Source organism: Geospiza fortis, unplaced genomic scaffold, assembly GCF_000277835.1.
Source record: "Geospiza fortis unplaced genomic scaffold, GeoFor_1.0 scaffold254, whole genome shotgun sequence".
In the NCBI taxonomy this organism is placed as follows: domain Eukaryota; kingdom Metazoa; phylum Chordata; class Aves; order Passeriformes; family Thraupidae; genus Geospiza; species Geospiza fortis.
This window is the reverse complement of record NW_005054441.1, coordinates 1,645,658-1,663,270: the sequence shown is the minus strand read 5'-3', so window position 1 is coordinate 1,663,270 and position 17,613 is coordinate 1,645,658. Positions and strand designations below refer to the sequence as shown.

At 44.3% G+C, this 17,613-nt stretch overlaps 2 protein-coding genes across 7 annotated transcripts in view; one reads left to right on the top strand and one right to left on the bottom strand.

The window, feature by feature from the left end:
- RANBP3 (RAN binding protein 3) overlaps window positions 1-143 on the bottom strand; it is a 67,681-nt gene extending 67,538 nt beyond the window's left edge. Inside the window, exon 1 of the mRNA XM_014309608.2 lies at window positions 16-143. Within this exon, the coding sequence (XP_014165083.1) occupies window positions 16-143 (128 nt within the window). The remainder of the gene's footprint in view (window positions 1-15) is intronic.
- A 14,404-nt stretch (window positions 144-14,547) lies between these two features.
- The window catches only part of LOC102035534 (excitatory amino acid transporter 4-like), a 39,249-nt gene continuing 36,183 nt past the window's right edge, over window positions 14,548-17,613 (top strand). For 4 of the 6 annotated variants that reach the window (XM_031062229.1, XM_031062230.1, XM_031062225.1 and 1 more), the window contains exon 1: window positions 14,548-14,721. The gene's annotated coding sequence lies outside the window, so the exon portion shown is untranslated. Of the gene's footprint in view, window positions 14,744-15,886; window positions 15,931-17,613 lie in introns of all 6 variants that reach the window. The other 2 variants (XM_031062227.1, XM_031062228.1) reach the window with 2 other exon arrangements.

Below are 17,613 nucleotides of genomic sequence, written 5' to 3'. Positions count from 1 at the left end.
CTGCCCCCCACGCACCGTAGGTACCGCGGCGGTCGGAGCGGGGCTAGTTGCTCGCGCGTCTCCGTCCCGTGCGCGGCATTGCCGTCTGCACCTCTTCCCGCGGCTGCGGAGCCCAGGCGGGCAGGCCATGAGCTGCTCCTCATGCCACGTCCTGCGCTCAACAGCAGCTGGCACAGGGCGTAGGAATTGAGCAATTAATGATTCTCATCTTTCCCCTAGTGGTTGCTTCAAGGTTCGTTTAACAACAGCATGCACAATGCCCTTCGTTTGACTACATCCCTCACAAGCTATCACACTAGCCTAACGCAGAATCCAAGGGCCGGGCTCCTGATTCCTTTTGTAAGTATTATGAATTGAAACCATCTGGTTTACCTGCTAGGAGAATTGTCCATCAGGAATATAACAGCAAAACTGACAAAACTTGTTACAAATAAATGAATGGCACTAATTAAAAAAAAAAAAGAAAAAAAAAAACAAAAAAAAAAAACCAACCAGAATAATCACAGAAGGATTTGGCTTCCAAGGAACCTTAAAGCCCATCTCATTCCCCTCACTTCCATAGACAGGGACACCTTTCTCTACATCAAGTATCTCCACACCACATCCAACCTGACTTTGAACACCCAGGGATGAGTCAACCATATCTCTGGGCAAGCTGTGCCAGGGCTTCACTGGTCTACCAAACCATTCCCCCTTGTCCTGTCATTCTAGACTCCTGTCCAAAGTCTCTCCAGCTTTCTTGAAGCCACTTTAGTTACTGGACCTGGCTCTAAGGTCTCTCCAGAGCCTTCTCTTCTCCAGGCTAAACACCCCCAGCTCTCCCAGCCTGTCCCCAGAGCAGAGGGCCTCCAGCCCTTGGAGCATCTCTGTGGCCTCCTCTGGACTTGCTTCAGCAGCTCCACATCCTCCTGTTGTTGTTCCCCAGGGCCGGAAGCAGCTCTGCAGGTGGGATGTCACCTGAGTGGGGTAGAGGGCAGAATGCCCTCCTGCCCATGCTGGGCAATGAGCCCAGCACAGGGTGGGTTTCTGTGTGCCAATGCCTGTGGCTGGGGCATGTTGAGCTTCTTATCCACCTGCACCCACAAGTCCTTCTCCCCAGGCCTTTTCTCAATCCTTTCTCCCCTCAGCCTGTGTTTGTTCTTGGGATTGCCCTGACACATGCAGGAGTTGCACTTGGCCTTGTAGAAGTTCGTAAGTTTCACCTCTCCAGCCTGTCCAGGTCTTTCTGCATGCTATCCCTTCCCTCCAACATGTTGACCACACCACACAGGATACCTATTTTTAAATACAAAATACCTATCTGTAAGTAAATGTCCATCTTCAGCATATTATGGAATATTTCCGTAGATCAGGCAATACTCTTTGGAGTTTTATGATTGCTAGTGCAGGCTGCATTACCAGTTGAATTTGCAAGACAGTGGGCACAAGAAATCCACGTTTTCTAAAGCATGTTAGGGACAAATTCTTACCACACTTGCTAGGCAGGCCATCTAGTTCAACTGGACACCCAGCTGCATCTGCTACTCATGACCAAGAGAGGAATGTTTGGGGACATGTCATGTTCATTGTAACAACCATGAAATTGTGGCATTCAAGGTTCTGAGAGGAGTGACAAAGATAAATGGCAGACTGCAGCCCCTTCAAGAGAATGACTTTGGGTTATTCAAGTGAAGTGAGATTCTGAGAGTTAGCTCTGAAGGACAAAGGAGCTCAAAAGAGCTGGCAGTTTGTTAAGGACTTCCTCCAAGCACGAGAACAGTCTGCCTCAGCAATCAGAGGAGTAAGTAAATGTGTTGGGATACAAACTTGGTAAACATAGAACTTGTGAATGAATACAAAAGAACTATACATGGGATGGAAACAAGGACAGACTACTGAAGTGGAATATAGGAATACTTCCTCAGCATGCAGAGATGGTATGAGGAAATCCAAAGGTCAACTAGAGTTGACACTGCCAAGGAACTTCAAAAGCTTTCCTAGTCTTACTTTCCACCAAGTCCTTTCTTTCCACCAAGTCAGTCTCACCAAGCTCAGGTCTCTGAGCTTTGAGACAGGATTCAGAGACAAGATCAAGTCAAAAATCTCTTGAGAACTCTCAGCCCACCTGAGTTCATGGGATCCAGTGGGCTGTGTGGGAGGGGGCTGAAAGCTGGCTGATGTTACTGAACAGACACTCCATCAGCTTTAAAAGGTCCTGGAGATCAGTGAAGACCACGTCTGCATTCCAGGGGCACTTTAAGCAGCAGGAGGCTCTGTTTAACCTCTCACTCTCCAGCTACCAAGGCAGAAGGAAAATACCATTAAGAGTCTTGCTTTTCACCTGAGATGGGTCCTGTGTCTTGGTTTGGAAAGACAGGAGTCTGCTAAGAAAGGCAGGAGCCTCCCCTGAAATGGAGAATGTAAACCCTCCCCACCCCTCCGAATTGCTATAATTTTAAATTAAGGGGCTCTCAGGCAAAGATATGGGAGCAGGAAATAACAGTTTGTTAATAGGGAAGAAATAAAAAGAATAAAATAAACAATGCAGTCCACTAGAACAACACTGACAGAGTCAGAACCCAACCTGACACCCTGTGGGTCAGGGTGTTGGTGGTAGTCCGATTGAAAATGTGGCTGCAGTCCTCTGAAGTATCAGGTGTGGTTCTGTTGGAGCAAGGAGGATCTGTAGAGAAGGATGTATTCTTTCCTCTGAAGATCCAGTGGAGGAAGAGGCAGCTGCTGTTCCTCTAGGGAATCACGTGGAGAAAAGCTGAGCTGGAGTTTCAGAATCTCAGAGTATATCTGGGTAGCAGTGCTTGGCTCCTCCCTCTGGGCAGAGCATCTCACAATGGGATGTTATAGTTCTTATCAGTCATGCACTGATATTCAATAGTCTGTTATCAGCAGAGGTCCCCTCCCAAGGGAGGTGTGAATGTGGTCACTCAGAGAGAGATAAGGCAAACTGCTCACTTGACAAGGTAATCAGCCATACAGATGGTAATGGAAAACATCTTGCATGCAATCTTCAACATCCTGAAATGTTTCCCTGGCTTAAATAAATTTACCACTAGTCAATAAACTACATGGTCCTGAACAAGTCATCCCTGTTTTCCCTGAGGGTAGAGCTCCAGCCATGGAATCCACAGATAGCTGGGGCTGCAGCATTTTTCATTTGATCCCAGATGACTTAAAGCTGATTTTAGCATATCCTCTGATCATGACCTAAGACTTATAGCTTTGCAAGATTTTTTTATTTTATGCATGTCCACGGGGAGCTTACAGGGCTGGACATTAGTGCTGGCAGCTGCATGATGTCTGCATGGCAGCCTGAGTCTGTGTGTGGTTCTAGACCTTGTCTGTGCCTTTTCCCTGGAGAACATTTGGTGCAGACAATTTGCAAAGAATTTAACCAAAATAATTAGTATGCTTCTATTCACACAAGAACTGTAATTTTGAGGGATATACAGCATGGCTGACTTACCTCCAGTCTTTATGGAATTAAGTTCCTTTCCCAAAGCAGACATGTCCTACAAACTGAGCCAAACACTGGTCTTGAAAAGTGAGAGTCAGAGTAAATACTTATTATGTGTCTAAAAAAACAACAATTACTTAAGTACTTATTCTGATACAGATATCCATTACAGAAAATTTCATTTTAGAACATTAAAACCTATTAAACCTATAAGAAACTGTGAACATGCTTTTATAATGAAAATGTTGGGCAACTTTAATTATAGGAATTGCTGTCCTGTGCTTCTCTAATGAATGTGTAGTACCAGCATAGTGAGTGATGTGACCTATTTAAGGGGAGTGTTTTAGAAATAATGTACCTCAGAAAGTTGCATACACTGAAGAGCCAGCAGGTCACAGTGTGTTCTCTATTCATGTTCTAATTAGAGCCCATACTTCTCAGAATCATTAACATAAGAGAGGAAAATTAACAGTTTTATCCTAACGGTGTTGGGAGGTTTCTGATTGTGATTTAATTTACCTTCAAGTAAATCTGTAGTAATACCAGGATAGATGTGATTCTAGCAATTTATTATTTCAATAAAAAGTAAACTACACCTACACCAACTTCACAGTTCTTGTGACTTTTAGAAATTAATTACAAGAGTTATCTGTACCCTATGAGCTTGTCAACTTGCTGATATAACTAGAATCTATTTTGGGTGCATGCCATTAAGATACTATAAATGCCATACTTTCTGATTAGTACTATTGTTAGGTCAGTATTTCTAAGGGGACATGGCCTAAAAGTCACTATGACTTTGACAAATTAAATATTTTTCCATAGTTGAGCTCTCAAAAAAAAAAAAAAAAAAACCCAAAAAAAACTCCACCAAAAAAAACCCACAAAAAACCAAACAAACAAAAGAAAAACAAATGAACAAACAAACAAACAAACAAAAAACCCACCAAAAACCAAACAAACAAAAGAAAAACAAATGAACAAACAAACAAACAAAAAAAACCCACAAAAGCAAAAAGCCACCACCTCACAAAGAAAACTCCAGCCAAAACCAACCCACTTTGTTTGAAGACTTTCTGCTTCTGAGAGCATCATTTGGATGGACTCAGACTCTGGAGCATTGTTGTTCCATAGCATGACAGTGGCATTTTGATCCATTGTCATAAGCATTCATCAGCAAAAAAAGAAACAGATGCTCTAGAGTGAAGACAGCACCACAGGTAATTGCTGTCTCATTTCTAGCTTTATTGCTCTATCAGTGTCTTGGACAAGAAGGCAGTTTCTAGATGCTCACACCATATAGGTCGGTTAATATACTATCTTGTCTGCTTCTGGTAGCAGACCTGGATCAAGCAGAAAGTTGTACCTGAGGACTCCAGAGGTCCATTCTATCAACATCTCTATGATTTTCAGCAGTACAGTTATTCTTATTAATTGGGAAATATATCCAGGACTCTGTGTAAGTTAGGTTCTGCTGGAGTTGATTCAGTTGAAACCTATTTTTTAACTTGTTTCTGAAATGATGAAGTTATTTCTCAGATAACTCATTCTTTCCAGCATGGGGGAGCTGGCAAGGACAAGCAACCTTAAGAGGAATAGGGCTTCCTTTTTCAACAGCAGCATGGATTTATGTCACACTCAACTAATCAATGTCACATGCTTTCCCAGTTGCCAGACCATTTCTGTGGGTCTTACAGATCCACTTCTGAGTATTTTATTAAGGTCCTGCTCTCTCTTGTGGCAGCTCACACCTCCTGTGACATCATGACCCTGAGCCAGAAACTTCTATATTAATGCTACTGGGTGACTGAGCAGTGGCCAAGCCATGTATTTTCAAGCACTTGTTTGCTGAAAATTACAAGAATAAAGAAATTATATCTGTTAACCTGTTTTCAGGCAACATGCAATGTGAAGCCAGTGGTTCATCCCTGGAAACTAATAGTTGCATGTAATCCTAACCCCAAATTAATCAGGGTGGGGTTGCCACACATCCCATGTCTGAGGGTCTTTAACAACCTGACAGTGATGTTGATTACCACCATTAATGTTTTCAGAGGTTCTAACTCAGCAGGGGATTTCTTATGGAGCATTTCTTTCCTCCTTTGTGAGGATTGAATCATGAAGTTTTCCCTGAGGAAATCTTCCTCCAGCTGTAAGGAAAGACATCATCTTGCGACAGTTTTGAGGAACCAACCAGCTACACAGTCTAGACCTTGTCTTTACTCTGGCATCTAGTGCAGTTTCAGAAGGTTTTCAGGTTGTTATTAAATTCAGTTCCTTCTAGTATCCTCATCTGCAAGGATTTACAATAATTTCAGTGTGAAAATTCACAGGGTAAAATACTTGCTAAAGTGAAATGATCAATATGTCCTGTGAGTGAATTGATTCATGAGTGAAGCTACTTACATGCTCAACACACTCTAGAACTCAATCTGGCTTTATAAAAATAAGGGGATAATTGCGGGCTTACTCAGTTTTCCAGGAATTGTATGCAATTTCAACTGCAGATCTTTTAACAGCATGGGCCAAGGCACCACTGACAAAAGGGAAGGTTTTTTTCTGTTAAACCCTTTGTATGTAACCAAGAGCCCAGCTGAGTGAAACTTCAAAATTCCAATGATGTCCCGCTGGCACACAACTCTGCTCATTCAGACATCAGTTAAAGGCTGCTCAAAAAATCAGCCTGGTGTCCTTAGGCCATGGCATAGCCCTCCTCCCTGGCTGTGGTGGGATCTCCAGCACCCACTAGATGGTGATCTGGCATAACAAGAAGGAAGCTTATGAGGCCCTGAGAGCAAAGGATTGTTCGACATGAGGGACTGAAGGGATTTGTCAAAACACAAGACCTAGGGCCAGAGGGCTAAAAACACTACAAGACAGTCATTAAAGTGACCTTTCTGATGTTTTTTCTCAGAGGAAGCAAGCTGGGTTTTTACAAGTTGTGCCTTGCTTCTCGCAAAGTGCATCTGTGCAAGGGCAACTAAGTCCACTCACAAATACAAAGAAATGCCTTAGAAGCATTCATAGTCTAAGGTTCACTTCTCGAATTCTTGCAATGTCAGTGCCGCTCCTGAGCTGTGACTCTCCAGGCACACTGGCCCAGGACTCTAGAGCCTGAAAGCATGAGCAAGGCTGTCAGTAATTAGAGCTATTCAGGGCCTGAACTAAAAAGCTGAGAAATCTCTCTCACCACCCTGCAATGCTGGGAAACCCTGGCAGTTTGAGCCTGTTCTTGGCACAACCTAAGAGCTGAAATACAAACAGCATCTTCCTCTGCAGACACCACAGTGTGCAAGAAAAAGGGGAGCTGCACTCCCATTCCCTGGCAGGACTTGGAAGCATTTTTTTTTTGCTAGGACTTTGTTTTCTTCAAGTGGTTTCCCATGCTGGTGGAACAATACTGGTATATGGACTGAGGTGGTATATTCACTGAGGTGATGAATCTCCATCTTTAGAGAGTTTAAAATTGAACTGGATCAAGTTCAACTGAATAACCTGATCTAACTCTGCAGACAGCTTTGTTTCAAGCAGGAACTTAAAGTACAAAGTGTCTTGCCCTAGCTATACCTTTATATGATTTTGTGATATATTTGATTTCTTTCACTCTTAAAAGATGCTTTGTAAAGAACTGTGCAAGTAGAAGGGGAAGAGGAGATGGACACTTACAACTGCAACTCTTTGTCCATTTAAATAGGATCAATGTGCAAAAACACATGAGAGCACATTTGTGGTGTCTGATCTTACTGCATGCGCATAGCCCCAGCCTGCAGAGACGGGTGGCTTATATTTGCTGGACATTCTTCCTTCTGAATATAACCACTAGATGGGGAAGCAAGCACTTGATTTTTCACAATTTCTTACTGAAAAATTGTACTTCCATCGTTTTAGCTATGCTTATACAATTCACTGTGTTCTCACCTCTCTGTTTAGCATCTCTGACTGGGTACCTGCTTGAGTACCTTGTGTTGTAGCACCCGACCTCAGGATTTTGGCCTATCAACATTTAAAGAAGGCTCTACACAAGACCACAGAAGAAAGACCCTTAATCTGGAGGTGTATAGTCATAGAATCACAGACAGGTTAGAGTTAGTAGGGGCCTTAAAGCCCATTTCATTCCATCCCGTGCCACAGGCAGAGACTTTCCATTAGAGCAGGTTTCTCCAAGCCCCATCCCACCTGGACTTGAACACTTCCAGAGATGGGGCAGCCACAGATTCTTTGGGCAACCTGTGCCAGGGCCTCATCACTCTCACATGGAAGAATTTCCTCCTAATGACTCAGCATTATCTAAATTTCTCCTCTTTTAGTTTAAAACCATTCTCCCTTGTCCTTTCACTATCTGCCTGTGTAAAAAATCACCCTCCCTCTTCTTACAAGCTCCCTTAAAGCACCGAAAGGCTGCAGTTGAGGTCACCCCAGGGCCTTCTCTTCTGAGAAGGTTATGAGGCAGCCAGTATATTTCAGCTTGAGCTGGTGCCTCCAAAGAGGGACCCTGAACAGCACAACTCCTGGGCTTTTATCTGCTCACAGTCTGTGCACCTGACCTTCACATGCTCTGTACATGCCCCTTGGTCCAATGGCAATTTATGATCTGGGGTCTTCTAACACCTCGTTGGATTCTTTCCTCATGTCCATGTGACCAGACCATTAACTGCTCTTCTCTTCCAGCTTGGGGTAACCTTGGGGCGCTCCAGGGTCTCAGCTCTTATCTGAAGATCTCCAGATCTCTGTCTCCTCCCCTGCTCAGCTGTTTATGTTCACGGAGTTCATTTACAGCTCACCTCAAAGTCAAGCTTTGAGCAGGGTCCACTCATACTAAACTGTAAGCAAGTTACAATTAAACTTCAACCTACACAATTAATTTCTAATATTCTATAAGTAAACTTTACTTCTCAACAGACCACATACCTCTGGCTGTGGACTCCAGCCAATTTCTTAGCCACCTATCCTGGTTTCAGATAGTGCAGGCTTAATTTTTTGCAGTAGCCAAGACAGGGTGCGGCTAAGGTCCAGACATTACTTGACACAAAAGGGACACACTCTCTGTCTTGTCCAGGGAGAAGGGGTTCCTCCCAGCCAAGAAAACATGGTGGACAGAATGGTCTGGTATGGGTTTTTTGGGGGGGCTTGCCATGTAAATTTATTTTTCTTGTACCTTTTGTTAGTAATATTGTTGCTGTTAATGTTCTTATCTCACTGCTGTTTCCAGTAAATTGTTCTTATGTCAACCCATGATCTTTGTCTTTTGAGCCTCCAGTTGGAGGGCGGTGGAGGGGAAGTAGCACATAGTGTCAGCAGGAGTACTAAACTGGAGAATACCATTCTTAAACCACAACACCACCATATAGTCCACTCTTCAAATCCATGTCTCCCCAGTGTAGAGATAAGGATGCCATGTGGGACCATGCCACAAGCTTTACAGAAGTCTAGGTGGACAAAATTGGTCATCTTCCCTTGACAATTGTTGCAGTAGCATCATAGAAGGCCAACCAAAGTGGTCAGGCACGACTTGCCCTTGGTGAAGCTGTGCTGGCTGTCTCGGGTCAACTCCTTGTCCTGTATGTGTCTTAATATTGCTTCCATGAAGATCTGCTCCAGTCCCTTCTGTATCAGGGACCAAAGATGTGTCTAGGCCTGCCATATTTGGTCTGCTGTTATGTACGTTAACAAGATAATTTAGAAGAAGACCTTATTTTTAGTTAGTAAGACTTTAACCTTCAGAAATGAAACTATGTATTGGTCACCTGGCAGGGGATTCAACTTGTGAAAGGGGAATAGTATACAATAAAGCCATTGTTGGCATGGAGGTGTTATCATGGCCTGTTGTGACCTCATCTCACACACTGGCCCCATGTGAGATCATATTGAAACTGGCCACTCCTGAGGAAGAGGTATAAGGTATGGCCCTGGGGTGGAGGGGAGAGGAAGACATGATGCATTCTGGTTTCATCCAGGGGATGCTCTGAAGGTGTGCTGCCTCCCTACCCCTCCCACTCAGGAGCCATACTCCATCTCCTTCTCCTGTTCAGCAGCTTCTCTAGAATCCAGGGGCCAGCATGTATTAATTGCTAGTGCAACTAACAAAATTAATTTGCTTTGCAATTCTGAGTGCATCTTGAGTTTTTTGTGCACGGGCATCCTCCCAAACTTGTACCTTCCCAGGCACAGAGGTGACAGTCACTGGTACGTAGTTCCATGGGTCAAGACAGAGTTAATGTTCTTGCAGTAGCTATGAGGGGGCAGAGCCTGGAGCTGTGTGAGTGTGCCCAGGTTGTCATTCTGTACCATCCACTTCATGTCAGGGGAGGTGGGGTGAAGTGGGGGATTCTAATTTTTGAGAAAGAAGGGGTCAAAAGGTGGTAGGCCCAGGGGCCATTTTCCTCATTGTCTCAGAACCATGCAGCACCTGCTGGGTTGGTTGGTTGGTCAGTGAGCACTTTTTAAAATGTAATTCACCCTCTTTTTGTATACTTTTGTTATTAATATTGTTGCTGTTACTGTTCATTTGCTCATCACATTACTGTTTCCAGTAAATTGCTGTCTCTGACTTTTGTTTCTCTCTTATGGGAGGGGGGGAAAGGAGGTTGTAAGGCTGTATAAGGCTGAATTTCCAGCTGGACTTAAAAGCACGACACCTTTTTAAAAATGGGATTGATGTTTTCCTTTTTCCAATCACTGGGACTTCACCTGACCACCATTTTCAAATAGGATGGAGAATGGCTTGGCAACTACATCAGCCCTCAGGACCTTAGGATGCATCTAATCAGGTTCCATAGACTTGTGCCTATTTAGTTCCATCAGGTGGTCTCAGACCTGCTCATGCTGACGGTGGGAGGGAGGGCTGTGGTCCCCGAGCCTTCACCCAGAGGTTCAGCAACTTGGGAGAGGTAGGAAGTCCAATGGCCAATGGAGTCTGAGACAAGGTTATGCATGGGTTCAAGTCTCTGCAGGTTGTGCAGCAGGAGAACGACTTACATGGAAATTATTAAACAGACAGGCTTGCTGATAACACCTTCAAACAATCAATACCTTGGGTCTCTTCAATCTTTACCTTCATTATGTTTTTAAAGATCCTTCAGCATCCTGGAACATAACAAAAGCAGTTGAGACTTGTCTTAGCTTCAATCCAGTACTTGAAAAATACCATCAACTACAATTTGGAAAATTGGAATTGCAGACTCTGGACATTTAAAACTGTGGTGCATATTAAGGAGGAAATAAAAGTTTTGGGGGATGGTTGTCATGTGCCTCATTATCAGTGTCTGTCCCAAAGGCTCTTGCTAGTTTGGGTTATCCAGTGTGACTTTTGCCACAAGTTTGTGATTAGTTAGAATATTTTCTTGGGAAATCACTGAGTATTGAATTCCATCTTGTATTCTAAATGGCATCTTTTTTAACTTGAGATGTCAGAGAAACATCTGAAGCAAGCAGAGCATGAAGCACAAATGAAGCCATCTGACTAAGAATGGGTATCTGCTCATTCAGTTATGGCTCCATCTCAGGAACAGTGTTTCTTCCTCTGGCCATGCTGAGCAGGACACTCACTACACCTTTGTCAACAAGGGCACTAGACCTATGTTAGCCACGAACTAGAGCAACCCTGACCCCTCTCAGGACCCTCCCTGAGCAGCTGCAATTCATCACAAGCTTCCCATATGTTTTTACTTTTCCAGTATGAATTCAAACACACTCCTCCTTGGTTAACACCATGGTGGGCTTAGCCTCTGGGGGCAATAGGCATGGACACAGCAGCTTTCTGCTCAGCCAAAGTGGACAGGCTACGCACATGCTCTCACACCAGGAAGCATGAAGGGTCAGGGTGCTGGAAATGCTGACGTCAGGGTGTGGGGGACGATCCCAAGGTACCAGGAAGGCAGCATGCCCGCCCTAATTTCTCAAATCATTTTTCTTTATGGCCACTGGAGAAGGCAAGTGCAGAGAGCCCAGACAACTTTTCAGAAGGCTACCTTGACACTGCTCTTGCCACCACTTACACCGGCACATCTTATCTTCAGGAATATTACACAGTACGTACTGTGCAAGAGATGTCATACTGGAGATGCAATGGGGGGACGTCAGCATGTCAGAGCTGTACAGGAAAGAAATATGGTCAGTAATGAAAATCTGGCAGTGATACAGACAAGCAACAACACCAGCCTCACTGACAAATTGGGAACAGCTCCAGCTCCCTGCCTCTAAAACTTTACTCTGGGGCCAAGCAGAGGCCTAGCAGCAACATACCACCTAGAATAATGCAGGCCCCTCGCACCACTCAGAGTAGATGGCACCAAATATTCCTGGCCAGTTTATACCCTGTGCTCCTGTTCTGGAAACTTAAGAAACCAGCAATGCTACATTCGCCACCTCTGCCAGAAAACAGCACATTACAGGGAGCTGAACTGGACAGTCCTCTGCAACTTGCCCTTGAAGAGGGGTCTGCCAGTGTAAGCAGAGGGGTCATTGCATGGAACCCTCTCAGCACCAAAAGCCCCTTAGCTCCACTGAAGCTTCCAAAAGGCTCTAAAAGATGGAATAGGCTTCCCTAGGGGAGGAGCTGCAGGGTTAGACAGCACAGCTTTTTGCATTCCTGTCTGGGACTAAGAGTGGGGGGAGTGTTTGTAACCATAATGACTGATTCTCCAGCAAAAATATCTTGATCTCTGCAGTTCAGTAAATATCACAAATACCCAAATTGTTACATGATTTGCATATCTGTGCTGATAGCAGCCACACTCCTTGCTCCCATTGCCACACATGGACGGGGCGTCACTTCCCATGCTGGATGTGATCAATGGTCTGTTTCCTTCTGCATCATGTTTGCTGGGTGCCATCTCAGAAGGTGAGTTACCCTTTTTCCAAGCTAAGTGCTCATGTGCAAACTAGAAATTAGAAAGTGCTAGGGGGGACAACACGAATTTTCAGATGTGAGATTTATGCAGAGGAGGCAACTGTCTCTGGACAACAAAAAGTTTCCTGAAATATGAAAACATGAATTTTGATGTAAACAAAACCCAAAGGGAACACTTTTGCTGCTCATTTTTAATTTAAAAAAAAAAAGCTTTCAGGACCTTTAAAGTTGGATGTAAACACACTCAAAATGTATTATCAGCCTCCTTCCTCAGCTTTGCCAAACAACCTTATTCAGACTTTCACAGCACCATTGTACAAATCCAGTATCAGTATCCAGCAGTCAAACTTTTCAGGTTTCAAAGCAGAATAAGTGAGCATTTTCTACAAAGATTATCCTGATTATTGTTGCCATTCTGCTGATGAGATCCATCAGCTTCCAGCAGATCAGAGTTACAACAAGCGTGTCTGTGACAGCTGGCCTATGCTATTGATGCTTGTTTATTTCTAGAGCCAGAAAGGAAATGTTGAAAGTGGAAAATTAGGCATCTAAGATGCAGGGCAGTGGTGGACCTTCCTCAGGTATTGTTCTTCTCTGCAAAGCAGCATTACTGACTGCCTTGTACCTCATTGGCCTAAAATAATTAGAAATACAAAACTGCTGAATTGAGCCTATGTAGCCATTCCTTCCTTGCTAATAGTGTGATCCTGATGGAGGTAGGAAGGCTGCAGATGATATGTCTGTAATAGTGAAGGCAGGCTATGAAAAGTGCAGAGTAACGTGGCAGATTGTTTCATTGGCTTTCACCCACAGTCAGGTCTGTGGAAATTGGTTCCTCCAAACTGGCAGAGAAGAAATTGGGTGTAAAATCTTGCTATGAAAAGCCAGTGTCCACAAAAAAGACAGAGGAGTGTGAAAAACGCCAATCACTTGTTTTTAAATTTTTTAAAGTTTAATAGTAATAAAATGGTTATAAAAAAATAATATAAGTAGAGTAATAATAATTTGGACAATTTGGATTAGGACAATATAAGACAATAGAACCAAGAGTTATGGACAGTCCGGGTACCTTTTTCTGGGCAGCATAAGCCTGAAAAAGGGCCCACGCTAACAGAGGATTAACCCTTAAAAACAATAACCTGTTGCATATTCATACATCTCATACATGATGCATAAATTCCATTCAAACACAGGATTCTGCCTGGTCATCATCAGCTTCTTCCTCTTAATCCTAGCCAGCATCATCATGGCTGAGAGAGGCAGGAAGAAGTTAGTTTCTCCTGATAAAAGAGCACTAAATTCTCTTTCTCTGAAAGATTTAGGTGTCCCGTGGCTGCTATCTCGCTGTGAGTCCTTTCTTTAAAAAAATATCTTAGATAGCATAGTTTCTATTTTAACATTTTGTTATAACCTAAAACTATATTTAACACACTACTTAATAAAATTAATACAACATAACTTTCTAACACAACACATATAAGATTCATTTTAATATTTGCGAAAAGCCAATCATAAAATATGCATTTTTCACAGGAATCCTGCAACTTTATTAAAATCAAAAAAGGCAAGAGTCCACTGGGACATATCCCCGTGGGGTCTCTCTCAAAATTTTGGAGGATGCAGCCTCTCTTTTTATCCCAAACTCCCGGCTGCATGTTGCCCTCTTCCTTTCCCCATTGTCTGAAGTACTAGGAAGGTAGAGCCTTCCCGAACTGCCTATTGCATATTCCCGCTTCAAAGTGTCATTTTACCCCAAAGTTCCTAACTTCAGGCTTGTGCTGAGTCCCTCACTTGTGTGTTTCAGGAGTTGGGCTGTCTGGGCTCCATAACAAACCTGCTGCTTGAAGTTAGGGGAGAATTTAAGACCCATTTCGAATATGTCAACTCATGGAATTGTTTGAAAAGACATTAGCACACATTTTCTCTATCAAGGCCTCCTGGCTTGTGTTTGTGTCCCGCCGCTGCAGCCCAGCAGAAGCCCAGACGCTGTGCCCGGCATTTCCCTGAGCCTTACAAGTGCCTGCTCCAGCCGTGCCGCTCTCCACAGAGCACCAGGGGCTAACCAGGACCCCGCTGTCTGCAGCCTGCCCTCACCCCGTCCACCCGGGCCTGCGCAGCGGCCCCGCGCAGCGGCCCCGTGCTGGGCGGGGAACAGGGCCTCGCTCGCTGGGGTCAGCGGAAGTCACGGGCGCAAAGAAGGAATAAGAAACGAGCTGTGGATATGATGCTTGTGGCTAACCCCTCCTCTCCAAAGGCTTTCTTTCCATCTTCAAAAGCTAGGTGCCTGGCGTTACCCTGCAGTTGGAAGTGGACAGAACCTGTCATTCGACCTGAGCAGGCAGAGCTTGGTTCCTGAAAGAGTCTGAACTCCCCCCTTCCCCCGAGCCCTGCACAAGCTCTACTCCAGGTCTACAATTTGAAGGTATGGTGAGCGCCCTGTAAAGGTAATACTCTGCTCAATTTTGCATGAAGACTTTGTTAATCATACAGGAGATCCCAAATGTGGGCAGGATTCCCGATCCGGGGAATCATTAAAGATGTTAGGGGACTTGAAAGGATCAAAAATACTCTTTTTTATTTTTGGTTTTCAGAGATCTAGTGCATTTCCCACTATCACAGGAAGAGGGGGAGAGGTATCAGTAATATAATTTGTCCTTACAGATTTTACGTGAATCCAGGGTTTGTGAACAGACGTTCATACACTTCTGACCTTCAAGAAGCAGCTTGCTCCTGGACTGTAAAGGAGCTGAAGTGCCTAAGGCAATATATTGGCTATGCCACTGCTTTCTATCAATCTTTTACATATTCTCTGACAGCTTTGCAAAATATATCTTTTAACCAGAACTCAGTATGTAATTTTTTTGTGCTCGATGCCTGGTTGGTTAGACTGAGCAAGCACAACTTCTTTAAATTTCATTCTCTTTTCTGACACCACATTTCAAATGACTCGGAAAGTGCTAACAGACCTTCCCATCAAGTGGTTTTTGAAACAGCGTTTTAAACATGTGGATGAAACGTATATGCATATAAAACCTCATCCAAGGGAAGCATATAATGGAATTGAAGCCTTACTAAATAACCTTATTACTGCGTACCTAAATGAGAACCCTCAGAGAACACGTCTTTCCTGAGGCTCGTTCCCCTCTTTGGCAGTGCCTAAGCATGTTTCCGCTACGAGGTGGACGACTGGCTTCTCCCCCCACCGCTGGGATCGGGATCGTTTGTGGAGGCACTTGCTCTGCATTTTCTCTTTCCTGCTGTGATCAGAGGCAGCAGTGTCTTGTGGCCGTCAGCGACACGATCCATTGTATAGGAGTGTTAGAGGGAACAGTCTAAATAATATTATATGGATTAATAATGGATACTTTATTTGCTGGTTATGTATCATTTAATTGCATAACGTTGCAAGGGAACCAGCAATAGCACATTCACAGTGTGTAGCACAGTTGCCAGGATTTACAGCTGTGTAATTCCCATGGGGTTCATTCCCGTTGGTTAGCACTGGCTGTGTACTGGTGACCTGAGTGACATTGTAGCACAAGGCATTTCTGCCCAGACACTCGCACGCTTTTCTCACCTCTTCACAGGGAACTAAACGAGCCTGCTGCGAGCACAGCTGCAGATTAGAGAGGTAAGAGTGTGTTTATGTGTGGAAAAGCACCGGAAAGAGGGGCAAATAAGTCAAAGGGAGAGGACACAAAGGTTTTCAGACCATCAGCCGGGATTCCTGAATTCTTGAAAGGCTGGAGTTTATTAGTCACTTTATCATTCATATCTTCAAGTAAAAAGAGTCTATAAGTCTGTAGGTTTGACCAATTTTACAAAGTTTGAGTTAATCTGGGATGAGATGTCCAGAGCTGATCACTTAGCAGAGGTGCAAGGAGTGCAAGCATCAGGTAACAGGTTTCTTGTGCTCAGCATGCCCAGAGCTGAAGGAGAGGTCTGTTTTGTTGGTCCCCATGCTGGAGCCTCACCCTTCATGTTGCACTGCATTGACCGTCAGCACCGCTAAAAAAATATTTCAAAGCAGAGCAAAGTGTGCAAGATACTGTTCCAGAGGCACTTCTTATCACAGTGCTAAAAGAGGGCTGAGCAGATAGTGCAGGTATCCTGGCAAATTTACACAATTCATGGGACCAAAGCAGAGCAGCAGCCTGGCAAGCAGATAAACACACTGCTGGTTTGCTTCCCAAGTTCTTCAGCATGGTGTGCTGTGATGAAGAAGAGTGGAATTTTCCATCTGGTTAATCAGACTTTGCATGCCATCCTGCCGTCTCCCCACCATCGATGCTTGCAGATGCCTATTTAGCTGCAGGCTATGAACGGTGAGATTTCTCAGGGGCTTCTCCTAGGTCAGGAACAATCACAGGAAAAGTAGATCAGAGAGCTCACAGAGGAGGTGGCCTGATAAGCTGGGAACGTGCCTTCCCTTTGGCTCAATTTCTGTAATGAGCTGTGAGATAGCTTGTGTTGCCTCTGTTGACAGCTTGCAGCCAGCACAGCCAGCACCACTCCAAGCTTTTCTAAGCAAGGACTTGAGACCCACATGCCTGTCTGAGCTCAGCCTAACACCTACAGGCATCTGGGGCCACCTCATGACGCATATGCTTTATGACCCATGAGAGGGGATGGGGAGAAAACTCCCTATGTGGGAATTTGGAAAGGATGCTTGGTTGGAGGCAGGAGTGATCCCATATACTGTGACTGCCTGTACATGACTGTGCTGTGTGCTGGCACAAGACAGCCAGCTTGGAGCACCCTTCCCATCTGTGGAGACCTTCTGAATCACAGCCCAGTACTGACTGTGCATGCTGTCTGCATGGGCCAGGGAGATCCAGGCATCAGATCTGTGCAGTCGCAGTGGGTGAAGTGTGCTTAACAAATCCTTCTGTAGCACCAAAGGGGGCAAACCAATCCCTGAGACACCAGCCCTGGAGAACTGTTTGAAGAGATGGCCATGCTTCCCCCTGTAATACTTCAAAGATGTAACAGAAAGGGCAAAGCTTATAAAGCTGAACCTGTTCAACTGTTAATTTGAAAGCTGCTTTATTGACTTCAGACTGCATTAATATGTTAATATATTAATATATAAAAGAGTGATTTGTCAGAAATCTTGCTGACAGGACAAGATACAAAGATAGGCAGATAGCTCCGTATGCCTTTGGTATAAGATACCATTTGACAACAAAAGCAGTTTGGCAGGGAGATGCACATAAAGTCACCTGCGGTCTGAAAGAGGAGATCCTGTATCTTTCTGATACAGCTTTCAGGAGATACAGCCTTCCACAATGGGAAAGATTTGGAGATTCCTGCT